Here is a 27,379-nt window from a genome sequence, read left to right as displayed (position 1 = left end):
CTCATACAGCCCTAGTTATTTGATTTTTCTTTCATAAAATATCCCTATGGAAATATAATTTGCACATTTTCCGTACTTTTCACCCCATTTTCTCCATTCTGGATTCAAATGTTCATATATGACCCCAGAAATCCGATATAGGGTTTACAGACTCTGGTGAAAACAGGAATCTTGGTCATAAGCGGCCCCCGGACCATGGTGCGGACCCCTCCTGTGGCGTCTCATAGCTCGGTCTGAACCAGATGTAACGCTTTCTTCATGTTTTCTGTCACTGGGAAGAATAAAAAAAAAAAAAGGATGAGATACATTGGATACATTGGATACTCGCTCCCATCAACCGTCATTTGACAATAAAGGGGTGTTAGGATACGATAACTTTTTGCATGGCAGAAATGTGAGAGGATGAAGGGGAGGGGTATGGAGGGATAAAGGGGAGGGGTATGGAGGGATAAAGGGGAGGGGTATGGAGGGATAAAGGGGCGGGGTATGGGGGGATGAAGGGGAGGGGTATGGGGGGATGAAGGGGAGGGGTATGGAGGGATGAAGGGGAGGGGTATGGAGGGATGAAGGGGAGGGGTATGGAGGGATAAAGGGGCGGGACATGGGGGGATGAAGGGGCGGGGTATGGGGGGATGAAGGGGAGGGGTATGGAGGGATGAAGGGGAGGGGTATGAGAGGATGAAGGGGAGGGGTATGAGAGGATGAAGGGGAGGGGTATGGAGGGATGAAGGGGAGGGGTATGAGAGGATGAAGGGGAGGGGTATGAGAGGATGAAGGGGAGGGGTATGAGAGGATGAAGGGGAGGGGTATGAGAGGATGAAGGGGAGGGGTATGGAGGAATGAAGGGGAGGGGTATGAGAGGATGAAGGGGAGGGGTATGGAGGGATGAAGGGGAGGAGTATTGAGGGATGAATTGGAGGGGTATGGAGGGATGAATTGGAGGGGTATGGAGGAATGAAGGGGAGGGGTATGGAGGGATGAAGGGGAGGGGTATGGAGGAATGAAGGGGAGGGGTATTGAGAAATGAAGGGGAGGGGTATGGAGGGATGAAGGGGAGGAGTATGGAGGGATGAAGGGGAGGGGTATGGGAAGATGAAGGGGAGGGGTATGGGAAGATGAAGGAGAGGGGTATGAGGAGTCCCAAGTTGTAGTTTGGCCACAGCTGGAGGCACTCTGGTTGGGAAACACTGGGATAGGGGATAACATGTCTAGGGGCAGAGTACCCTTTTAAGGATTTCTACTAAAGAATTGGGGGGGAGGGGGGTTCCAGAAAAAAAAATGGCAATTTGAAACACATGTTGCGTTTTCTTTTTCAAGGGTGGGGCGGTATCATGGCCGCAGCATTTTTGAGTTTTGGCCCAAATAATGCCATACAGGGTATATCGTTTTTTATTCATATAGGTATAGGGTTTTTTTTTCATATAACCACCAAGTGTAATTCTTGCCTAATGCCAGCTGGAGCAAAGGACTATGGGGATTTATTATTTTTGCAGACTCTGCTGTAAATTTGGATTTTGTTGCCCCTGCTGGGCACAGTGTGTGGCACAGAGGGTAGAGGAGGAGACGACTTACACAAAGGTACATCTTGCGGTTCGTAGGTGTAAAGGCGATTGGAATAACGTCCGGTGATGTCGGCTCTGACTGTAAGGGAGGGATCTGCAATGAGAAGACAATGTGTTTCACTGAGCAGCATGGGGGATGTATCACTGAGCAGCATGGGGGATGTATCACTGAGCAACATGGGGGATGTATCACTGAGCAGCATGGGGGATGTGTCACTGAGCAGCATGGGGGATGTATCACTGAGCAGCATGGGGGATGTATCACTGAGCAGCATGGGGGATGTATCACTGAGCAGCATGGGGGACGTATCACTGAGCAGCATGGGGGATGTATCACTGAGCAGCATGGGGGACGTATCACTGAGCAGCATGGGGGACGTATCACTGAGCAGCATGGGGGATGTATCACTGAGCAGCATGGGGACATATCACTGAGCAGCATGGGGGATGTATCACTGAGCAGCATGGGGGATGTATCACTGAGCAGCATGGGGGATGTATCACTGAGCAGCATGGGGGATGTATCACTGAGCAGCATGGGGGATGTATCACTGAGCAGCATGGGGGATGTATCACTGAGCAGCATGGGGGACGTATCACTGAGCAGCATGGGGGACGTATCACTGAGCAGCATGGGGGATGTATCACTGAGCAGCATGGGCGATGTATCACTGAGCAGCATGGGGGACGTATCACTGAGCAGCATGGGCGACGTATCACTGTGCAGCATGGGGGACGTATCACTGAGCAGCATGGGGGACGTATCACTGAGCAGCATGGTGGACGTATCACTGAGCAGCATGGGGGATGTATCACTGTGCAGCATGGGGGATGTATCACTGTGCAGCATGGGGGACGTATCACTGAGCAGCATGGGGGACGTATCACTGAGCAGCATGGGGGACGTATCACTGAGCAGCATGGGGGACGTATCACTGAGCAGCATGGGGGACGTATCACTGAGCAGCATGGGGGATGTATCACTGAGCAGCATGGGGGACGTATCACTGAGCAGCATGGGCGACGTATCACTGTGCAGCATGGGGGATGTGTCACTGAGCAGCATGGGGGATGTATCACTGAGCAGCATGGGGGATGTATCACTGAGCAGCATGGGGGATGTATCACTGAGCAGCATGGGGGATGTATCACTGAGCAGCATGGGGGTTACAAAAGCCTCAACGGGCAACAGGATGGAAACATCTAGGCTTTTCTCATCCCTAATTTTTAGGAAGTGTACTAGAGTCAAGAAGAACCTGAAAGTGGTCTTCGTTTTATGTTTGCAATGGGAACCCTACCCCCCCCCCCCCTGACAAGTTGTAATACCACACCCAACCTGAGGACAGGGGTGGCGCTGTTTTTTTTAAAGAAAAATTAAAAAAAGCATCTACTTTTTTCTTATTCCGGATAACCCATTTAATCAATCTAAAGAATACAAATGTCGGCAGAAATTTGGCGCGTGAATGGATGTGATATATTTTACCTTGCCCCTTTAAACCGCTTCCGTTTTTTCTCTTTTTTCCTCCCTAATAAAAGGGGGTGTGGCTAAAGACTGATACAATATTGCTACATATGTATCAGCTGTCAATATATTTTCAAAATAACTGACTTATCATAAGCCCCTCCCCTCCAATCACCATTTTTACCAGTGTTTTTCAACCAGTGTGCCTCCAGCTGTTGCAAAACTACAACTCCCAGCATGCCCGGACAGCCAAAGGCTGTCCGGGCATGCTGGAAGTTGTAGTTTTGCAACAGCTGGAGGCACACTGGTTGGGCCACACTGCCATAGACAATATATAAGACTGGTGATTATACGGCGCCCTGCTTACCGACAAACATGATCCTGGGAACGTATTGCCCGTCTGGCGCCAAATTCTTATCTCTCGTTTCGTGCTGGAAAAATAAGGAATTTTATACTATTAATACTCAAAGACCTGTATAATTTAATCATAGGAACATCCCCTCCCCCACCCCCTTGATGGACATTAGGGAAAGTGCGCAAATTATAAGCTACACACCTGGGGACCTCAATGGGGGAAGGACTCATGCAAATGAGCCCCTAAGTGGGTTTGCCTTGCCTGCCTTGTGGGCGTTATTTGTGAGGTCTGACGTGGGGCCTAAAATGTTCAGAGAATGGGGATTTAAATGTGAGTAGGGGGGTAACTAGAATTCATGGGCCCCATAGCAAGGTAAGAAATCATTCCCCTCCCCCCTGCACCCCAAAACTAAGACAAAAGTGAGGTTTGGATAACGGAGACCCCACGTAGTAGCATCATCTTGTTATAACAGCCATTTCCAACTGGGGCGCCACGGCAGATTGGTGGGAAAGATTAACATAGGATGTGAGATCTCCGGAACAGTCCTGCAGCCACTAGAGGCCGGGAATGTCACTTCTTCTGGGACGCGCACGTCATTGTGTCCCATAGGTAGAGATACCTCCAGTGCGAGAAGTCAGTGGTGACTGCCAGGGAGCGGTAGTGATGTCAGGGATGTCCGACCTATAGGGTGCAAGCTACCTACATACTGGGGGAAACTACCTACATGAGATCGTATATATATATAGTAGGCAAACCTACAGGGGTCCTACATACAGGGGGAAAACTACCTACAGGGGGTCCTACATACAGAGTCAAACTACCTACAGGGGGTCCTACATACAGAGGCAAACTACCTACAGGGGGTCCTACATACAGAGGCAAACTACATACAGAGGGGTCCTACATACAGGGGGCAGATTACCTACAGGGGGGTCCTACATACAGGGAGCAAACTACCTACAGGGGGTCCTACATACAGGGGCAAACTACCTGCAGGGGGTCCTACATACAGGGGCAAACTACCTACAGGGGGTCCTACATACAGAGGCAAACTACCTACAGGGGGTCCTACATACAGAGTCAAACTACCTACAGGGGGTCCTACATACAGAGGCAAACTACCTACAGGGGGTCCTACATACAGAGTCAAACTACCTACAGGGGGTCCTACATACAGAGGCAAACTACATACAGAGGGGTCCTACATACAGGGGGCAGATTACCTACAGGGGGGTCCTACATACAGGGAGCAAACTACCTACAGGGGGTCCTACATACAGGGGCAAACTACCTACAGGGGGTCCTACATACAGGGAGCAAGATACCTACATGAGATCGTATAGATAGTAGGCAAACCTACAGGGGTCCTACATACAGGGGGAAAACTACCTACAGGGAGGGGGTCCTACATACAGAGGCAAACTACCGACAGGGGGGTCCTACATACAGGGGAAAAACTACCTACAGGGGGGTCCTACATACAGGGAGCAAGCTACCTACAGGGGTCCTACATACAGGGGAAAAACTACCTACAGGGGGGTCCTACATACAGGGAGCAAGCTACCTACAGGGGTCCTACATACAGGGGGAAAACTACATACAGGGAGCAAGCTGCCTACAAGAGATTGTACATATAGTAGGAAAACCTACAGTGGGGTCCTACATACAGGGGGTCCTACATACAGGGGGAAACTACCTTCAGGGGGTCCTACATACAGGGGGAAACTACCTACAGGGGGTCCTACATACAGGGGGAAACTACCTACAGGGGGTCCTACATACAGGGGGAAACTACCTTCAGGGGGTCCTACATACAGGGGGAAACTACCTACAGGGGGTCCTACATACAGGGGGAAATTACCTACAGGGGGTCCTACATACAGGGGGCAAACTACCTACAGGGGGCAACTACCTACAGGGGGGAGGGTCCTACATACAGGGGGCAAACTACCTACATTGGGGGGTCCTACCTACAGAGGCCAGGCTACCTACAGGGGGGGGGGGGGCTACAAACGGGGAAAACTACCTACAGGGGAACCACCACCTAAGGGATTTAAACTACCTACATGGGGCATACTACTTTTAGGGGTCCTACAAGGTGGCAAACTATATATAAGGCAAAAAACTACCTTTAGGGAGGTCCTACCTACATGTGGCAAACCACATACTGGAGGGGGAGGACATACCTTAAAACTACCTGCAGAGGAAACGAAACCAGCATACTGGGAGAAACAACATACTGTAGCAATCTATCTACCCAATGGGGGGAACCTACCTACTTCTCCCCAACACACCTACCCCTACCCACCAACACCTTACCTACCCACTTTACTGTGGGTGATACAAAATTATTATTGTTTGGGGCCATATAGGTGAGAAAAAAGGGAAGGAGGGTTCAGCAGAGATTAGTTGTGGCTGGAAGAAATCATCATGGCGGTCTGGGCCGGCTGAAGAAAAGGAAAAGTGAAGACGTCACCTGTGAGTCACTGCACCTTACTGTCCCAGCACTGTAATCTACACAGCTACCACAGATATAGGGATTGTGCCCAGCTTCTTTCTAGCCATATGTTGGCAAACACCGCCCTACAAGAACATATTATATTGTGCCCCTTCCTGTGCTGCAGATGGCGCCATTCTCTGCAGTTTCATTTACAGTCATCACTTTTGGCGCACAAACTACCATTAGATTCAGCATGATGAAGTTTTCCTTCGCCAGTTCCTGGATTTCTGCGCTTTCAGAAAATGCTTTCTTCAGGGCTGAGTAAAAAAAATTTGCCAAATTATTTATAGAATTACATCAAGAGCTAATGAAAAAGTGCAACACGGTCCTGCTGTGTAATCTGTAACCACTTAAAGGGGTACTCCAGTGGTAAAAAATGTGGCCGAAAGTTAGACAGATTTGTAAATTACTTCTAATAAACAATCTTAACCCTTCCAGTACTTATCAGCACAGGAAGTTGTGTTGTTCTTTTCTGTCTGACCACAGTGCTCTCTGCTGACACCTCTGTCCATGTCAGGAACTGTCCAGAGCAGGAGAGGTTTGCTATGGGGATTTGCTCCTGATCTGGACAGTTCCTGACATGGACAGAGGTGTCAGCAGAGAGCACTGTGGTCAGACAGAAAAGAACTACACAACTTCCTGTGTAATATACAGCAGCTGATAAGTACTGGAAGGGTTAAGACTTTTTTATTAGAAGTAATTTACAAATATGTATAACTTTCTGGTACCAGTTGATTCAAAGAAAAAAAAAAAAAAGGTCCTCCGGAGTACCTCTTTAAATAGCAACTCCCCAATATATTATAGGATTTGCAATGATTGGAACAGAACAATGCAACCTGACGTGTAGAACAGTGTTTTCCAAACATTGTGTCTCCAGATGTTGCAAAACTACAACTCCCATCATGCCCGGACAGCCAACGACTGGAGACGCAGTTTGTAAACACTGATCTTGAAGAATGTCTGGTACAGGGTGACAGCATTTTATGTGGATTATTTATATATATCGCAGTTTCCGTTTTTTTCTCATTTCCGTATAATACATAATACATTTCGCTCTAATGATCACATGACGTTCTTTCCCCATTTACCTTGACAGTACAGACAATCTTCCAGATGATGAATCACCATCAGAGGTTTGTTACTGTAAGAGAACAGGACAGGTTAGCTCCGCCCCTCTCGCTCCACCACGTCATCGATACCAAACGTCCATTAATTTAGTAAATATTTTGGAGACATCGCTACTTTGTGTCTTATTAATTCCCCTTTTACATTCAGGATCCTGCTGGTTAGCAATGAGCAGCACATTCTGGGATGTCAGGTGACAGTTATACAGTTGGAAAGCCGTTAGGTCACATGACTGACTACAATTCAAATAAGCTGTAGTCTGTTTCCAAGGGCAACAATTTTGAAAACTGGTTCTGGATGTGAATGGAAAAAATGCTATGAAATAATTCAAATTCGGTACAAAGACAATAAAATGCAATAAAGAACGGATAGAAGATTTGGTTCTGGTTATGATAATGTTTCTTTTTATCATGTTTAGGCTTAGTACACTGAAATATCTATAAATATTTGGTAGCCCAGTACAGGAGTTGTACCCCCTCTACCCTAACTGTCCTGTCAGGCAGCCTTCCTACAGTGTCCCCTGGGCCACTACAGTGTCCCCTGTATAAATGTTATTCAGTGTATTATGCTTGTAAAGTGTTATGTCTTTAAGACCTGTTGTCATGTGATTGAACAGTTGTCATGTGATTGTAACCCAGTGAGGTATCAGTGACCATGTGACCTAAGGGTGATCTATGGGACCCCTCCTAGTCTCTCCATATAAGCCCTGGGAGGAGCTAGCTCACTCTCTGAGTTGCAGAAAGGTCAAGTCCTAGAATGTGTCTGGAGTCCATAGGAGGCCTCAAGTCGGTCCAGCAGCCACAAGTCTTCAAGTAAGCTACAACCGGGGTATAGTCAGTCCCAGTCAAGTCAGTCAAAGTCATCTTATATCAAGTCAGAGTGGCCTGCTCCAAAGTCCACTGCAAGTCCCAGCAAGCCCTAAGTCTCTGCGTCACTGGTCACCTCCTTGGGCCCCGGGTGAACTGTATAGACTTTACCGTCTGTCACTCAGTAAAGCTACCGTTATCCGTAACTTGGTGTCGGAGTCATTATTGTCCCCGTGCCTAGCCCAGGATCCAGCGGTATACCTTCTGGTGGTATTGAGGATAAACCACGCCCTGGCGTCACGAATACTAGGGGTTAACGCCAGTGGCGTACCAAGGGGGGTGCCAGGGGCGGACTGACCCGCTGCCACTGCTGAGGTCTGGGACCAGATCCCCAGCTTGTCCCAGATGCCCAGCAGACAGCGCTACATTCTCCTGTATGCGCGATTCACGCACATACAGGAGAAGGTGTCTCCTCTGTGTGAGCCGCATCTGCAGCTACACAGAGGAGACGTGACCTCCGCCCCCACGCAGCACAGGCACCGGTGACGTCACTCATCGGCACCTGTACTGTGGAGGGGAGAAGACGCGGGCTTTGCAGCTGAGGAGATCGCTGCATGGGATATCAGGTGAGCATCCTTTTTTTTTTTTTTTTTTTTACCCTGCCCATACCTATAGGGAAGGGAAGGGGGGGTGCTCTGTATATACCTATAGGGAAGGGGGGGTGCTCTGCATATACCTATAGGGAAGGGGGGGAGAGGGGGGGTGCTCTGCATATACCTATAGGGAAGGGGGGAGGGGGGGGGTGCTCTGCATATACCTATAGGGAAGGGGGGAGAGGGGGGGTGCTCTGCATATACCTATAGGGAAGGGGGGAGAGGGGGGTGCTCTGCATATACCTATGGGAAAGGAAGGGAGAGGGGGGTGTAGCTCTGCATATACCTATGGTAAAGAGGGGGGTAACCCTGCATATACCTATGGGAAAGAGGGGGGTGTAGCTCTGCATATACCTATGGGAAAGAGGGGGGAGTGTAACTCTGCATATACCTATGGGAAAGAGGGGGGTAGCTCTGCATATACCTATGGGAAAGAGGGGGGTAGCTCTGCATATACCTATGGGAAAGAGGGGGGTAGCTCTGCATATACCTATGGGAAAGAGGGGGGTAGCTCTGCATATACCTATGGGAAAGAGGGGGGGTAGCTCTGCATATACCTATGGGAAAGAGGGGGTGGGGGTGTAACTCTGCATATACCCATGGGAAAGAGGGGGGTGTAGCGTAGCTCTGCATATACCTATGGGAAAGTGAGGGGGTGTAACTCTGCATATACCTATGGGAAAGAGGGGGGGTGTAACTCTGCATATACCTATGGGAAAGAGGGGGTTATCTGACTACCTACCTACCTGCCCTTTTACTGTGCAGGACACCAAGGAGGGCATTATAACAGTTTGTGGGCCTATAGATGGAAAGATTGTGTAGAGGAGGGCACTGAATATATGCAGAGTCTGACATGTTTTTCCTGCAGATGTTAAGAGATCCACATGGCGGTCTTATCCGGACGGAGAAGAAAAGGAAAGAGGACGCCGCTGATCAGAAAAGATGTAATTGTGAGTCCCAAAATGTAACTGTAATCACTTATATGGTATACACATCCTGTGTACAGCTGATATCTACCGCCATATGGTCCTTTATATAATCACTTATATTGTATACAGATCCTTTATAGTGTACTGGTCTGTGTATAGTGGTTTTATTCAGTACATTATGACGGTATTATCCAGCTATTGTGTGGTGGTATATATTTGCACCTTGTATACCAGTATTATTGGTCATGGAAATTTACCTATGTTAAAGTGTTTCTTACATATATAAATTTTGATTTATTGTGTGTGGGATTTGGGTGGAATAGGAGCGCGGCAGAAGATTGAGGAGCTGCAGAGCCTAGCAGGGGCCCTTGCGTTTTTTTTTTGGTCCGGGGGCCCCGAGTGTTGTCAGTCCGCCCCTGGAGGGAGGGGAGGGAGGGGGTGTAATTAAGGGGGGGTGCGTGTGTGTGTCTGTGGGGGAGGGGGGTGCCAAACAAAGGGTCCGCCCCGGGTGCCAAATGCTCTAGGTACGCCCCTATATATATATAGACAGCAAAGAGGTTCTGCGGCACTCCAGGATAGATTCAAAATGTGATTTTATTTTTTCATAAAGATATTGTGATGTCCCAGTACAGGACTTGGTCCTGCACTACACTTTACCCTATCAAGTTGAGTCCCTCAGTGACCCTAGGGGCTCTCCTGCAGTGTCTCCTCTGCTGTTATTATAGTGTTAGTTAATGTAATAGGAATATAGTCAGTATAAAGGACCTTTGGAGGACTCCAGTAAATGTCTAAAGGACCTGTGAGATGTCACATGTTATGTTTATGTTATCACATGTTACCCAGAGGGCACCGGTTTAACACATGACCCGCATCTTGACCAATGGGCTTTGGCTCAGCCCCTCTCTATATAAGGGGGCGGCCATTACAATTCTCGCTCTTCCATCACTTTACTGAGACCAGCAAACAGAGATCTCAGTGTTAGTGTCAAGTACCTGGAAGGCCTCAAATCTACAGTCATTCCAGTAAGTCAAGTCTATGTCTACTGTCACTATCTACAGTCTAGTCAAGCCTCAAGTCAATTCCATTACAAGTATAACTGGTCCCAGCAAGCTGCGAGGTCCTTTTGTGTTCCTGGCCACCTCGCTGGGATTCTGGCCGAGCTGTGAAGATAATAACACCTATCTGACCTCAGTAAAGCCTCCGTTAAACCATAACCTGGTTGTCGACTCTAATTTTCACTGCCTAGCTATTGGAATAGTGGAGATACCGTTTGGGTGGTTCCGGTACCCAAAAACCACAATGGCGTCACGAACATTAGGGGTTAATAACACCTTGCCCCTGGGGTTAATACTATCTTGCCCCTCCACCGCTACACCCCGTGGTCCCGCCATCACCGTGGGTCACCATAATATGATACAATGTTTCACCGGTGGCTTGCTTGAAAAAAGCCAGTGAGAGACCAGTAAAACGTTGTATCATATCCGTATGGGAAAATAAAATCATGTTTTGAATCTATCCTGGAGTGCTGCAAAACCTATACAGACGGACCGTGACTTGGACTGCACTTTACTGCTGGCACCCACTATATGTATGCTCTACTGGGTTGTGCTGCCTTTGCAAATTTGGAGTATATATATATTTATTTAGGATCTGTCCATTATCTTGTCGACAGTAGGACTGCTAATATTTTAGGGTACCCTTGTTAAGGAGATTGAAGGAAAAACTTGGGTACTAGATTTTGCGCTGCTCCCAAAGAGATCCTCGGAAGAACATTTGGTTTAGATAAATGTATGAATATTTTATTGACACAATGTAATAAATTAAAACAATAATATATGTTTTGGCAGTGACGCATTTCGGGGGCTTGTTTTCTCCCTTCCTCAGATTTATAGTGTATATAGCTGTACAATGGCGCCAAACGGCATCAAAATTTTATAGACATATACGGTAATGCCGACCCGTGTTGAAGCTGTCTACACTGGTAATGTGATGAAGGGAGAAAACAAGGCCCCCGAAACGTGTCGTAGCAAAAATGTTTATTATTGTTTTATTGATTTTATTTTAATTTATTTTAATTTATTACTTTATTTTATTAGGGGGTCTCACGAAAACAAGTTCATACTTAAATATTTACAGAATTACACAAGGCGCTGTCCTGTTTTTTTTTCTGCTCTTGTTGAGGAGAAGCTGCTCGCCTATGTTATTACGTTTTTTTGTTTTTTTCACCTTCAGTGTCGTCATCTCCTTTAAAATTCTCTGACATGGTGACTTTGCCTCCTCTTGTTACTCTAATCAGATTCATTCAATGTGATATCACCTAATGGTCATAATTGGTACTGCATTTAAAAAAAAATGTTATTGTTATTATTTTTAATAATATTTCGTGGCTAAAGAACCCCTCTGATCTCAATATACCATAAGTTAAAGGAGTTCTCCAGAATAAGGAAAAACATAGCTGCTTCCTTCCAGAAACAGCACCACTCTCCTCCTCAGGTTGTGTGTGGTATTGCAGCTCAGATCCACTGAAGTGAATGCCGGGCGAGTTGTAATACCACACACGACCTGAGGACAGGTGTGGAGCTGTTTTTGAAACAAAGCAGCCATGTTTTTCTAACAGCAAAAGCCCAGGCAATCCAGAGTACATAAAGGGAATGTGTCATCAGAAAATGGCTTATTGTTTAAACTAACTTTATTGTGTTTACCATAGTTTTTAGGAATTTTTGGTGACTTTTTTTCTATCTCGAATTTTCCATTTTAATATCTTTATTTTGAAATAATTTTGAAATCCTGCAGTTCCCATTCTGGCCACTAGGTATAAAACTAAGCTAAAACTTCCTGTTCTGTACAGATCACTTCCCAGCAGTCTGCTCCTTATCATCACCGACAGGATTACAGCGAAAGGTGACACCAGTGTATAGATAATACATTTACACACAAAAGATGTTGCTCACTGATTAGCCTTCCCTTCCTTAAGAATGACATTTCCAATTCATTTGAATAGGGCAGTTCCACTCTATTATTGACTATGTAGCTTTCTGTAAAGCCTGATGGTTTGGAGGAGTGTAGTGGTCTTCAAACTGTGGACCTCCAGCTGTTGCAAAACTGCAACACCCAGCATGGAACAACTGGACTGATCTTGTCGCCAGTTTTCTCTCTATCTACCGGCTAGTCGCAATAAAATAAGAAGCGACTGAAGATGTTTACACGGGGTGGAACAGTGACACAAGATTCGCACTTTCCCATCGTAACATGCGTCATTTTTCCAGGGAAGCTGAAGTTTGCTTTAAAAATAAAAAAATAAAAATCAGCAGAATGTCGCCATCTGGTGGAGGAATAGTGAATTACACTTCTAAAACCTCCAACCTGAAAAGTCTCCAGGGAAGTGCAAATCCTAATTTCTCTGCCTAGTTATTTTACTGTAAGAGATTAGAGGATGTATTACTGAATACATAGGCAGAGGTGTTAGTTATATAAAGGGTTCCCCTCACCCCCACCCCCAACATAATGAACAATGTCATAAACAGGAAAGATTTCACTATGGTCACAAATAGTCACAAATTTTTGTTTTACCAAGGTTACAAGGTGTGGCCGCAGAACCCCTGCTGACCCTATAGGACTAGATGAGGCTTCTTATGCAGCTGGGTAGTTTTAAAGGGGTACTCCAGTGAAAACCTTTTTTCTTTTAAATCAACTAGTGGCAGAAAGTTAAACATATTAGTATCTGCTGAATACTACAGAGGAAATTCTTTTCTTTTTGGAATGCTCTCTGATGACATCATGACCACAGTTCTCTCTGCTGACGTTATTATAATAATAATAACATTTTATTTATTGTTGTCCTTAGTGGGATTTGAACCCAAGTCCCCAGCACTGCAAGGCAGCAGTGCTAACCACTGAGCCACCACGCTGCCCTTAGCATACATCTGCTATGCATGGTTGCTAAAATGGACAGAGATGTCAGCAGAGAGCACTGTGTTCATGATGTCATCAGTGTTCCAAAAAGAAAGGAATTTCCTCTGTAGCATTCAGCAGCTAATAAGTACTGGAAGGATTAAGATTTTTTAATAGAAGTAATTTACAAATATGTAAAAATTTCTGCCACCAGTTGATTTAACCCCTTCATGACCCAGCCCATTTTCACCTTCATGACCTGGGCATTTTTTGAAAATCTGACCACTGTCACTTTAACCCCTTAAGGACTCAGGGTTTTTCCGTTTTTGCACTTTCGTTTTTTCCTCCTTACCTTTTAAAAATCATAACCCTTTCAATTTTCCACCTAAAAATCCATATTATGGCTTATTTTTTGCGTCGCCAATTCTACTTTGCAGTGACATTAGTCATTTTACCCAAAAATGCACGGCGAAACGGAAAAAAAAATCATTGTGCGACAAAATCGAAAAAAAAACGCCATTTTGTAACTTTTGGGGGCTTCCGTTTCTACGCAGTGCATATTTCGGTAAAAATTACACCTTATCATTATTATGTAGGTCCATACGGTTAAAATGATACCCTACTTATATAGGTTTGATTTTGTCGCACTTCTGGAATAAATCATAACTACATGCAGGAAAATTTTTACGTTTAAAAATGTCATCTTCTGACCCCTATAACTTTTTTATTTTTCCATGTACGGGGCGGTATGAGGACTCATTTTTTGCGCCGTGATCTGAAGTTTTTAACGGTATGATTTTTGTTTTGATATGACTTTTTGATCACTTTTTATTCATTTTTTAATGTTATAAAAAGTTACCAAAATACGCTTTTTTGGACTTTGGAATTTTTTTGCGCGTACGCCATTAACCGTACGGCTTAATTAATGATATATTTTTATAGTTCAGACATTTACGCACGCAGCGATACCACATATGTTTATTTTTATTTTTTTTACACTGTTTTATTTTATTTATGGGAAAAGGGGGGTGATTCAAACTTTTATTAGGGAAGGGGTTAAATGACCTTTATTAACACTTTTTTTTAACTTTTTTTTTGCAGTGTTATAGGTCCCATAGGGACCTATAACACTGCACACACTGATCTCCTATGCTGATCACTGGCGTGCATTAACACGCCTGTGATCAGCATTATCGGCGCTTGACTGCTCCTGCCTGGATCTCAGGCACGGAGCAGTCATTCGTCGATCGGACACCGAGGAGGCAGGTAAGAGCCCTCCCGGTGTCCGATCAGCTGTTCAGGACGCCGCGATTTCACCGCGGCGGTCCCGAACAGCCCGACTGAGCAGCCGGGATACTTTCAGTTTCACTTTAGAAGCGGCGGTCAGCTTTGACCGCCGCTTCTAAAGGGTTAATACCGCACATCGCCGCGATCGGCGACGTGTGGTATTAGCCGCGGGTCCCGGCCGTTGATTAGCGCCGGGACCCACGCGATATGATGCGGGATCGCGGCGCGATCCCGCTTCATATCGCGGGAGCCGGCGCAGGACGTAAATATACGTCCTGCGTCGTTAAGGGGTTAAACATTAATAACTTTGGAATGCTTTTACTTATCATTCTGATTCCGAGAATGTTTTTTCGTGACATATTCTACTTTATGTTATCGGTAAAATTTCACTGATATTTGCATCCTTTCTTGGTAAAAAATCTAAAAATTTCATGAAAATTTTGAAAATTTAGCATTTTTCTAACTTTGAAAGTCTCTGCTTGAAAGGAAAATGGATATTCCAAATAAATGACATATTAATTCACAAATACAATATGTCTACTTTGTGTTTGCATAAAAAAATTGACAAGTTTTTACTTTTGGAAGACACCAGAGGGCTTCAAATTTCAGCAGCAATTTTCCAATTTTTCTCAAGATTTTCAAAATCGTAATTTTTCAGGGCCCAGTTCAGGTTGGAAGTGGATTTTAAGGATCTTCATATTAGAAATACCCCATAAATGACCCCATTATAAAAACTGCACCCCCCAAAGTATTTAAAATGACATTCAGTAAGTGTTTTAACCCTTTAGGTGTTTCACAGGAATAGCAGCAAAGTGAAGGAGAAAATTCTAAATCTTCATTTTTTACACTCGCATTTTCTTGTAGACCCAATTTTTGAATTTTTACAAGGGGTAAAAGGAGAGAAATCACCCTAAAATTGGTAACCCAATTTCTCTTGAGTAAGGAAATACCTCATATGCGTATGTAAAGTGTTCGGCGGGCGCAGTAGAGGGCTCAGAAGGGAAGGAGCGACAATGGGATTTTGGAGAGTGAGTTTTTCTGAAAAGGTTTTTGGGGGGCATGTCCCATTTAGGAAGCCCCTATGGTGCCAGAACAGTGGACCCCCCCACTTGTGACCCCATTTTGGAAACTATACCCCTCATGGAATTTAATAAGGGGTGCAGTGAGCATTTACACCCCACTGGCGTTTGACAGATATTTGAAACAGTGGACTGTGCAAATCAAAAATTTAATTTTTCATTTTCACAGACCACTGTTCCAAAAATCTGTCATACACCAGTGGGGTGTAAATGCTCACTGCACCCCTTATTACATTCCGTGAGGGGTGTAGTTTCCAAAATGGGGTCACATGTGGATATTTATTGTTTTGCGTTTGTCAGAACTGCTGTAACAATCAGCCACCCCTGTGCAAATCGCCTCAAATGTACATGGTGCACTCTCCCTTCTGGGCCTTGTTGTGCGCCCCCAGAGCACTTTGCGCCCACATATGGGGTATCTCCGTACTCAGGAGAAATTGCGTTACAAATTTAGAGGGTCTTTTTTCCCTTTTACCTCTTGTGAAAATGAAAAGTATAGGGCAACACCAGCATGTCAGTGTAAAAAATTTATTTTTTTACACTAACATGCTGGTGTAGACCCCAACTTCACCTTTTCATAAGGGGTTAAAGAAGAAAAGCCCCCCAAAATTTGTAAGGCAATTTCTCCCGAGTACGGCGATACCCCATATGTGTCCCAAAACTGTTGCCCTGAAATACGACAGGGCTCCAAAGTGAGAGAGCGCCATGTGCATTTGAGGCCTGAATTAGGGATTTGCATAGGGGTGGACATAGGGGTATTCTACGCCAGTGATTCCCAAACAGGGTGCCTCCAGCTGTTGCAAAACTCCCAACATGCCTGGACAGTCAATGGCTGTCCGGCAATACTGGGAGTTATTATTTTGCAACAGCTGGAGGCTCCGTTTTTGAAACAGTAGCGTACCAGACATTTTTCATTTTTTTGGGGAGGGGGGGCTGTGTAGGGGTATGTGTATATGTAGTGTTTTTTACTTTTTATTTTAGGTTAGTGTTAGTGTAGTGTAGTGTTTTTAGGGTACAGTCACATGGGCAGAGGTTCACAGCAAGTTTGCCGCTGGAAGTTTAAGCTGCAGCGCAAAATTTGCGCCATCTCAAACTTGCAGCACTCACTGTAAACCTCCGCCCATGTGAGTGTACCCTGTACATTCACATTGGGGGGAGGGGGCAAACATCCAGCTGTTGCAAAGTTCGAGCATGCCCTTTGGCTGTCCGTGCATGCTGGGAGTTGTAGTTTTGCAACAGCTGGAGGAACACTGGTTTGGAAACACTAAGTTAAGTAATAAACTTTCAAGTGTTTTGCAACCAAACTTAGTGTTTCCAAACCAGTGTGCCTCCAGCTGTTGCAAAACTACAACTCCCAGCATGCATGGTCTGTCAGTGCATGCTGGGAGTTATAGTTTTGCAACAATTGCAACAGCTGGAGGCACTGAGGTAGGAAACGGACAATGTTTCCCAACTAGTGTGCCTCCAGTTGTTGCAAAACTACAACTCCCAGCATGCCCAGACTGCCAAGGCATGCTGGAAGTTGTAGTTCGGCAATATCTGAAGGATCAGATGTTGCCGAACTACAACTTCCAGCATGCTTGGGCAGTCTGGGCATGCTGGGAGTTGTAGTTTTGCAACATCTGGAGGTCCACAGTTTGGAGACCACTGTGTAATGGTCTCCAATCTGTGCTCTTCCAGATGTTAGAGAACTACAACTCCCAGCATGCCTGGACAGACTGAGCATGCTGAGATTTGTAGTTTTGCAACATCTGGAAGAGCACAGATTGGAGACCATTATACAGTGGTCTCCAAACTGAGGACCTCCAGATGTTGCAAAACTACAACTCCCAGCATGCCCAGAAAGCCAAAGGCTGTCTGGGCATGCTGGGAGTTGCAGTTTTGAAACTCCCAGAGGCAGCAGTGAGATCGCTTTACGGCGATCTCACTGCTGCCAATGAAGATGCCGCACTGCTGCCGGAAACTCACCGCCGGGACGCAGCACAGCCGGGACCGCACGGAGGACGCCGGGACCGCTCGGGACACCGCTCGGACGGGTAAGTGACGCCGGGGGACGGGTCAGGGACACTTAGCAGAGCGGTGTGTGTCCCGATCCCCGTGATCCCGACTCACACACCGCGCTGCTAAGTATTCTGATAGCGAAACGCTGCTATCAGCCAGTCAGATTTGACCAGCTGATAGCAGCGATCACTGGGGGGGTGGGGGACGAAACCCCCCGTGGTCGCACGGTAAGATGGCTGGCTATCAGTGATAGCCACCATCTTTCCGGGCGCTGCGGGATGCCGCGAGTAGCGGCAGTAATGTCCATGACGTACCTGTATGTCATGGGTCGGGAACACCTTGCCACCCATGACGTACAGGTATGTCATAGGTCGGGAAGGGGTTAAAAGAAAAAAGATTTTCACAGGAGTACCCCTTTAAGGCCATGTTCACAAGGTGAAAAATTTGCGGAATTTCCGCCCGGAAAAGAAGACTTATAACTACTAAGGGGTACTCCGGTGGAAAAAAAATATTTTTTAAATTAACTGGTACCAGAAAGTTAAACAGAATTGTAAATTACTTCTAATAAAAAAAAATAAAAAATCTTTATCCTTCCAGTACTTTTAAGCAGCTGTATGCTACAGAGGAAATTCTTTTCTTTTTGAATTTCTTTTTTGTGTTGTCCACAGTGCTCTCTGCTGACACCTCTGTCCGTGTTAGGAACTGTCCAGGCAGCATAGGTTTGCTATGGGGATTTTCTCCTGCTCTGGACAGTTCCTGATACGGGTATCAGGTGTCAGCAGAGAGCACTGTGGACAAGACAAAAAAGAAATTCAAAATGAAAAGAATTTCCTCTGTAGCATACAGCTGCTAAAAAGTACTGGAAGGATAAAGATTTTTTTCATAGACGTAATTTACAAATCTGTTTAACTTTCTGGCACCAGTTGATTAAAAAAATAAATAAAAAAAACATTTCCACCGGAGTACGCCTTTAAAGTAGTGATAATTCTTGTTTTCCGGGCGGACATTCCTTTAAGGGTATGTTCACACCGTGGTACGTCTGCCTGGAAAACTTTCTGCCAAACATTCCACATAGAGCGGGGAGCGCCGTCAGAACATGCCGGCGCTGGGACCCCTCAGAAATGCACCATCTCCATAGACGCCAATGTAGAAGTGACCTGACGTGAATCGGGATTTCCGCTGCAGATATTGCCCCATCTGCACAGTGCAGCAGAATCCCATTAAAGGGGTACTCCGCTGCCCCAGCGTTTGGAACATTTTGTTCCTAACGCTCGGAGCGGGCGGCGGGGGTCGTGGCGTCACGCTACGCCCTCTCAATGCAAGTCTATGGGAGGGGGCGTGGCTGCCGCCACGCCCCCTCCCATAGACTTGCATTGAGAGGGCGTGGCGTGACTTCACAAGGGACGTGGCATGATGTCATAAGGGGCGTGGCATGATGTCACAAGGGACGTGGCATGACATCACAAGGGGCGTGGCATGACATCACAAAATGAATGCTGGGACTTGCACAGAGATCAGACATCTTATCTCCTTTCTTTTGGGTAGGGGATAAGATGTCTAGGGGCTGAGTTCTCCCTTTAAAAACAATGGGATTTTACTGCAACTGAATTTTTCCGCCGCATTACATTCGTAAATTCCGTTGTGTGAACAAGGCCTAAGGGTAGGTAGGGGGTTAAAGAGGTTTTCCAGGAATATATGATTGAAGGCCTATCCACAGGACAACTGCACACCCCCTGATCAGCACCCCAGCATTATACACTATGAACAGGGCAGGGGGTGGCATAGTGGTGGTGCTGGGTAACTGCAGCTCCCATTGAAGTAAATGAGAGCTGAGCTGCAGTTACCCGGCGTCACCACTATGTAATGATCGGCGCAGGGATCTGATCAGCTAAGGATATTTATTCACCTATCAATCAATCTTATCGGGGGGAAGGGGCATCAATCACAACCGCACGACCAGAGCATTCAGAGCAAAGAACGGCTCAAGAATGTTTACCAGGAAGCGCACCCAATGGTGACGGGGCCACAACCCTCCAGGAATCCACATACAATACACCGGCGCTGCCTACTTACCTCTTCTTGGCATTGTACAATCCTTCCTCGTAGGTCTGCACCCAGGTGATCTCATCTCCCCAACCTAGAAGAAGGCAAATGAGACATTGAGCCAAATAGTCAGGTCTTCAGTTTTTACTATTTTTATTTTTTAACCCTATAATTTCTATATTGGAGAATTTAGAGACACGAAACCTCTGGAGAGCGTCTGCGGGGGCCGGATTTCCTTTTTCAACGCCCTGGCCGAGTTGGAGGAGAATGCGATCAGGACTAGTGACGTGGCCAACGCTAAGAGATACATCGTGACTCCTGCCTCTTCTGGTCGCCGACTACCTGCAACGGGAAAATCCCTGGTTAAGTGAAAGGTTCTTATGCAGATACACAGTTCAGGATCTGTCTCATCTCTCTCCTGAACAGAGAACATGCTAAGCCCCACCCACCACTTCCTGTGTTCTGTCCTGATCTAGCTGTTACTAGAGACAGATTTCCCCTGACAAAAGGCAGCAGTGAAGTGAGACACCTAGTGGCCAAGAATTTAGTGGTGTTTTTCTGTGTCATTTTTTGTAAATTAAGTACATTTAAAATATGTAAGAAATCACATAAGTAAACACATGGGGGGAAGGTATTTGAAGCAACAAAGACCATTTAATTTTATAGAAATGAAGAATATTAAAACAGTTTTCAAGGTTTAGTGTGAACATAAAAAGGTTTATAGGTTAACTTTTTAGTAGGTGTTATGTGTCTATTCTCCACCATTTCCAAGATATTTTATCTGTGATGTACAAATGTATCCAGTCTAGACAATGCTCTGTGAGCTAAACACCCTGGACCCCAGACTGATACATTGTACATAGCTAGTCCTGCTCTCAGCTGAGAAGTGATACAATTGTATCCAGTCTAGACAATGCTCTGTGAGCTAAACATCCTGGACCCCAGACTGATACATTGTACATAGCTAGTCCGGCTTTCAGCTGAGAAGTGATACAATTGTATCCAGTCTAGACAATGCTCTGTGAGCTAAAAATCCTGTACTCCAGACTGATACATTGTACATAGCTAGTCCTGCTCTCAGCTGAGAAGTGATACAATTGTATCCAGTCTAGACAATGCTCTGTGAGCTAAACATCCCGGACTCCAGACTGATACATTGTACATAGCTAGTCCTGCTCTCAGCCGAGAAGTGATACAATTGTATCCAGTCTAGACAATGCTCTGTGAGCTTAACATCCTGGACTCCAGACTGATACATTGTACATAGCTCGTCCTGCTCTCAGCTGAGAAGTGATACAATTGTATCCAGTCTAGACAATGCTCTGTGAGCTAAACCTCCTGGACCCCAGACTGATACATTGTACATAGCTAGTCCTGCTCTCAGCTGAGAAGTGATACAATTGTATCCAGTCTAGACAATGCTCTGTGAGCTAAACATCCTGGACTCCAGACTGATACATTGTACATAGCTCGTCCTGCTCTCAGCTGAGAAGTGATACAATTGTATCCAGTCTAGACAATGCTCTGTGAGCTAAACATCCTGGACTCCAGACTGATACATTGCACATAGCTAGTCCTGCTCTCAGCTATAAAGTAGACAATGCTCTGTGAGTTGCATTCACCGATAGCACAAATCTCTCTTCTGTCCTGATAGTTACAATGTATTAGATAAAATGTATCTGCCTGGGGTCCGGGCTATTTACTCCACGGGGGGGGGGTATATTGTCTGAACTGGATACAAGTGTAACGACCCCTCAGCTGTGAGATGTATTAAGTCTGGATAGGGTTTCAGCCTCTGAATGTGTAATTTTCAAGATCCTGAAAATGGTGAGAAATTGAACCTGAGCTTGTAGAAAGTTCTGGAATCTTTCATTATACAGTCAGATAAAAGATTAGTAAAATGATGGATTTAGTAACTTAATATCTTTCTATTCTTCCTGTTAATGACAAAACCCCCTGAGGACACCACTGCGCTCCTGAGTGCAAAATCCCTACTTCCTCATTTCAGTAGTGTCCAGGGCTGTGGTCCCAACCAGGTCACCTCCAGCTGTTGCAAAACTACAACTCCCAGCATGCCCGGACAGCCGCTGGCTGTCCGGGCATGCTGGGAGTTGTAGATTTGCAACAGCTGGAGGCACTCTGGTTGGGAAACACAGGTTTATCATAGCTCTATCCCCTGGCAGAGTTAAAATAATATCAGCTTCCATTGTAAACAGTCGGGAAGCCCAATGTGTCTCACGAAAAACAACAACAACAACAACAAAAAAGCATTTCAAAAGGTGATATTTTGATCTGGTCATTAAAAAACCCAAAACACCCTATGTCAAAAAGGGGTTAAAAATTTGTACTTTATGCCATGTAAGGGTTAAGCTGAGAAGTGATACAATTGTATCCAGTCTAGACAATGCTCTGTGAGCCCAGAAACCAGATTGATACCTTATAGCAAACTAGCAGAATGATATCTTCAGCTGTTTAGCTCACAGAGCATTGTCTAGACTGGATGCAATTGTATCACTTCTCAGCTGAGAGCAGGAATAGCTATGTACAATGTATAAGTCTGTAGTCCAGGATGTTTAGCTCACAGAGCATTGTCTAGACTGGATACAATTTTATCACTTCTCAGCTGAGAGCAGGACTAGCTATGTACAATGTATCAGTCTGGAGTCCAGGATGTTTAGCTCACAGAGCATTGTCTAGACTGGATACAATTTTATCACTTCTCAGCTGAAAGCAGGACTAGCTATGTACAATGTATCAGTCTGGAGTCCAGGATGTTTAGCTCACAGAGCATTGTCTAGACTGGATACAATTTTATCACTTCTCAGCTGAGAGCAGGACTAGCTATGTACAATGTATCAGTCTGGAGTCCAGGATGTTTAGCTCACAGAGCATTGTCTAGACTGGATACAATTGTATCACTTCTCAGCAGAGGGCAGGACTAGCTATGTACAATGTATCAGTCTGGAGTCCAGGATGTTTAGCTCACAGAGCATTGTCTAGACTGGATACAATTTTATCACTTCTCAGCTGAGAGCAGGACTAGCTATGTACAATGTATCAGTCTGGAGTCCAGGATGTTTAGCTCACAGAGCATTGTCTAGACTGGATACAATTTTATCACTTCTCAGCTGAGAGCAGGACTAGCTATGTACAATGTATCAGTCTGGAGTCCAGGATGTTTAGCTCACAGAGCATTGTCTAGACTGGATACAATTTTATCACTTCTCAGCTGAGATCAGGACTAGCTATGTACAATGTATCAGTCTGGAGTCCAGGATGTTTAGCTCACAGAGCATTGTCTAGACTGGATACAATTGTATCACTTCTCAGCAGAGGGCAGGACTAGCTATGTACAATGTATCAGTCTGGAGTCCAGGATGTTTAGCTCACAGAGCATTGTCTAGACTGGATACAATTTTATCACTTCTCAGCTGAGAGCAGGACTAGCTATGTACAATGTATCAGTCTGGAGTCCAGGATGTTTAGCTCACAGAGCATTGTCTAGACTGGATACAATTGTATCACTTCTCAGCAGAGGGCAGGACTAGCTATGTACAATGTATCAGTCTGGAGTCCAGGATGTTTAGCTCACAGAGCATTGTCTAGACTGGATACAATTTTATCACTTCTCAGCTGAGAGCAGGACTAGCTATGTACAATGTATCAGTCTGGAGTCCAGGATGTTTAGCTCACAGAGCATTGTCTAGACTGGATGCAATTGTATCACTTCTCAGCTGAGAGCAGGACTAGCTATGTACAATGTATCCGTCTGGAGTCCAGGATGTTTAGCTCACAGAGCATTGTCTAGACTGGATACAATTGTATCACTTCTCAGCAGAGGGCAGGACTAGCTATGTACAATGTATCAGTCTGGAGTCCAGGATGTTTAGCTCACAGAGCATTGTCTAGACTGGATACAATTTTATCACTTCTCAGCTGAGAGCAGGACTAGCTATGTACAATGTATCAGTCTGGAGTCCAGGATGTTTAGCTCACAGAGCATTGTCTAGACTGGATACAATTTTATCACTTCTCAGCTGAGAGCAGGACTAGCTATGTACAATGTATCAGTCTGGAGTCCAGGATGTTAAGCTCACAGAGCATTGTCTAGACTGGACACAATTTTATCACTTCTCAGCTGAGAGCAGGACTAGCTATGTACAATTTATCAGTCTGGAGTCCGGGATGTTTAGCTCACAGAGCATTGTCTAGACTGGATACAGCAGAGCAGGACGAGCCTTCTACAGGTTTACTGCATTTGAATGTAACCACAATGGATGTGTGTGATAGTTAGTAATAATTTTTTTTCTATAAATTTTTTTTTTTTTTTTACTTTGCGTGTTTTTTGCGCCAAATTTATTAAATGGTCGCAGGGCATTTGATACATTTTGTTGGGATACACATTTTCTGAAAATTCACTCTTCACGTAAACCAAAAAGCTACGCTACGTCCGGGCTCGTGTAGTTTAGAGACTTTTCAGTGATTTTGCGCCTTTTCACAAAACGTCTGAGTTGATAAATTCATTAGCACTGCATAAGACTAACCTCAGCAGCTGGTCTGTACACACTTTTTTTTTAAATGGAAGAGGCGCAAAAAAATAGCGCCAAAATTGCGACAAATCTACAAACAAAAACGGCTCTAAAGACCCCAAATGTTCTCATTCACTCACAGCAGAGACAGATCTCGGAAATGGAAAGAAATTAAACAAAAGGAAGTGAACTTATCAATCAATTAGTGAAAGTTGACAACGATGGCAGATTCCATATTTGTATTAAATTTTGTGACTGATGCCTAAAAAGTGGGTGGGGTTTGTTTTTCGGGAGGGGGGCGTGGAAAATTCCACTCCAGCAAGTTTATTACTTTTTTAAGTGTAGAAATGGGGAAAAAGTGTCACGGACCCTGGAGACCGTTCATGAAATGTGTCCTATACCTCTTAAAGGGGTACTCCCGTGGAAAACTTTATTATTTATTTATTTTTTTTTTAAATCAACTGGTGCCGGAAAGTTAAACAGATTTGTAAATTATTTCTATTAAAAGTTTTTAATCCTTCCAGTACTTTTTAGGGGCTGTATACTACAGAGGAAATGCTTTTCTTTTTGGATTTCTCTTATGTCACGACCACAGTGCTCTCTGCTGACACCTCTGTCCATTTTAGGAACTGTCCAGAGCAGGAGAAAATCCCCATAACAAATATATGCTGCTCTGGACAGTTCCTAAAATGGACAGCAGAGGTCAGCAGAGAGCATTGTGGTCGTGAAAGAAGAGAAATCCAAAAAGAAAAGCATTTCCTCTGTAGTATACAGCCCCTAAAAAGTACTGGAAGGATTAAGGATTTTTAATAGAAGTAATTTACAAATCTGTTTAATTTTCTGGCACCAGTTGATTTAAAAAATAAAATAAAAAAAATAAAAAAAAAGTTTTCCACGAGAGTACCCCTTTAACCCCTTAAGGACGCAGGACGTAAATGTACGTCCTGGTGAGGTGGTACTTAACGCACCAGGACGTACATTTACGTCCTAAGCATAACCGCGGGCATCGGAGCGATGCCCGTGTCATGCGCGGCTGATCCCGGCTGCTGATCGCAGCCAGGAACCCGCCGGCAATGGCCGACGCCCGCGATCTCGCGGGCGTCCGCCATTAACCCCTCAGGTGCCGGGATCAATACAGATCCCGGCATCTGCGGCAGTGCGCGATTTGAATGAATGATCGGATCGCCCGCAGCGCTGCTGCGGGGATCCGATCATTCATAACGCCGCACGGAGGTCCCCTCTCCTTCCTCCTTGCGGCTCCCGGCGTCTCCTGCTCTGGTCTGTGATCGAGCAGACCAGAGCAGGAGATGACCGATAATACTGATCTGTTCTATGTCCTATACATAGAACAGATCAGTATTAGCAATCATGGTATTGCTATGAATAGTCCCCTATGGGGACTATTCAAGTGTAAAAAAAAATGTAAAAGTAAGAGTAAAAAAAAAGTGAAAAATCCCCTCCCCCAATAAAAAAGTTAAACGTCCGTTTTTTCCTATTTTACCCCCAAAGCGTAAAATTTTTTTTAATAGACATATTTGGTATCGCCGCGTGCGTAAATGTCCGAACTATTAAAATAAAATGTTAATGATACCGTACGGTTAACGGCGTGAACGAAAAAAAAAAAGTCCAAAATTCCTACTTTTTTAATACATTTTATTAAAAAAATTTTATAAAAAATGTATTAAAAGTTTTTTATATGCAAATGTGGTATGAAAAAAAAGTACAGATCATGGCGCAAAAAATGAGCCCCCATACCGCCGCTTATACGGAAAAATAAAAAAGTTATAGGTCATCAAAATAAAGGGATTATAAACGTACTAATTTGGTTAAAAAGTTTGTGATTTTTTTTAAGCGCAACAATAATCTAAAAGTATGTAATAATGGGTATCATTTTAATCGTATTGACCCTCAGAATAAAGAACACACGTCATTTTTACCATAAATTGTACGGCGTGAAAACGAAACCTTCCAAAATTAGCAAAATTGCGTTTTTCGTTTTAATTTCCCCACAAAAATAGTGTTTTTTGGTTGCGCCATACATTTTATGATATAATGAGTGATGTCATTACAAAGGACAACTGGTCGCGCAAAAAACAAGCCCTCATACTAGTCTGTGGATGAAAATATAAAAGAGTTATGATTTTTAGAAGACGAAGAGGAAAAAATGAAAACGTTAAAATTAAATTGTCTGAGTCCTTAAGGCCAAAATGGGCTGAGTCCTTAAGGGGTTAATATATTAGCTGACAAAAAAGGCAAATCCCCCCCCCCCCCCAAAAAAAAATTTTTTTTAAAAATAATAAAAGGTTGCACAACTTTTCCTTTAGACAAATATAGAAAACTCCTATGAAGATGATGTTTTTATGTATAGAAAAAAAAAAATCAATTACTGTTTATATTAAAGAAACAATAATAATATCATAAACAAAATAACAATAGTATAAAAAAACACTAACAGACACAATGTATATCCAGCCCCTTAGAACAGTGTTTTGCAAACAGTGCATCTCCAGCTGTTGCAAAACTACAACTCCCAGCATGCCCGGAGTCTGGGCATGCTGGGAGTTGTAGTTTTGCAACAGCTGGAGACGCACTGTTTGCAAAACACTACCTTAAAAGGAAACAGAGGAATAATGTGTGTATGTCCCTTTAAGAACCGGCAGCACACGCCCCACAGTTAGTCGTGCAGAGGGCAAATCTCGCCTTCTGTTGTAGACCTGAACACAAAGGAACTACAAATCCCAGCAGGTAAATAGCTCAGAATGACAATGTATCAGTGTAAAGGAGAAAAGATAAATTCATGAAAAAAATACATTATGCAGAAAAAACTAAATAAAAAAATTAAATAAAAATAAATGAAAGTGGAGCGTGGACTTACACTTAGGCGTGCCTCCGCTGGTATGCTCAGTGGCGTGTCCCTCCTGGAGATAAGATTGTTTTACAGGTGCACGCTGCACAGGTGACCTGCGCCTTCAGGGTTACTATAGAGACAAGGAAATAGTTACCTGTATAAAAAAAAAAAAATTTACAAAAAAAAAAAAAAAAGTTTTTTCTTCTTGGTGGTTCCCATGAGTCGGCTCTTCCCAGGCGCAAGGATCACATGTCAGTAAATTAGGAAGCGACTAAAAGGGTCCTGTGTGTGCAGTTCAGGTGGATGGGGTTG

General features: G+C 44.6%; 1 protein-coding gene across 2 annotated transcripts; it reads right to left on the bottom strand.

The window, feature by feature from the left end:
* On the bottom strand, positions 1 to 27,182 carry AGR3 (anterior gradient 3, protein disulphide isomerase family member). 2 transcript variants are annotated; one of them, XM_056518332.1, is made up of 8 exons: positions 27,095 to 27,182; positions 19,895 to 20,032; positions 19,721 to 19,784; positions 6,968 to 7,020; positions 6,060 to 6,136; positions 3,392 to 3,455; positions 1,573 to 1,656; positions 1 to 271 (listed from the first exon to the last, which is right to left on the bottom strand). In XM_056518332.1, the coding sequence occupies exons 2-8, from the start codon at positions 19,998 to 20,000 to the stop codon at positions 222 to 224; spliced, it is 498 nt and encodes a 165-aa protein (XP_056374307.1). In that variant the 5' UTR covers positions 20,001 to 20,032; positions 27,095 to 27,182; the 3' UTR covers positions 1 to 221. The 2 variants fall into 2 exon arrangements, with proteins under 2 accessions (XP_056374307.1, XP_056374308.1); XM_056518333.1 differs by having other exon boundaries at positions 19,895 to 20,028; positions 27,095 to 27,180.
* Positions 27,183 to 27,379: the final 197 nt, after the last annotated feature.

The sequence above is a fragment of the Hyla sarda genome, chromosome 5, assembly GCF_029499605.1.
Source record: "Hyla sarda isolate aHylSar1 chromosome 5, aHylSar1.hap1, whole genome shotgun sequence".
In the NCBI taxonomy this organism is placed as follows: Eukaryota; Metazoa; Chordata; class Amphibia; order Anura; family Hylidae; genus Hyla; species Hyla sarda.
The sequence above is the reverse complement of the archived record's forward strand: the minus strand, read 5'-3'. Positions and strand labels throughout refer to the sequence as shown.

What these genes read in the sequence shown, in the direction of transcription:
- AGR3 (XM_056518332.1), bottom strand. Translation starts at nt 20,000, where the DNA reads ATGTATCTCTTAGCGTTGGCCACGTCACTAGTCCTGATCGCATTCTCC. An exon ending in AGATTGTCTGTACTGTCAAG is followed by an intron (nt 6,137 to 6,967) that starts GTAAATGGGGAA and finishes TTTTTTACTCAG; the next exon opens with CCCTGAAGAAAGCATTTTCT. An exon ending in TCATCATGCTGAATCTAATG is followed by an intron (nt 3,456 to 6,059) that starts GTAGTTTGTGCG and finishes TTATTTTTCCAG; the next exon opens with CACGAAACGAGAGATAAGAA.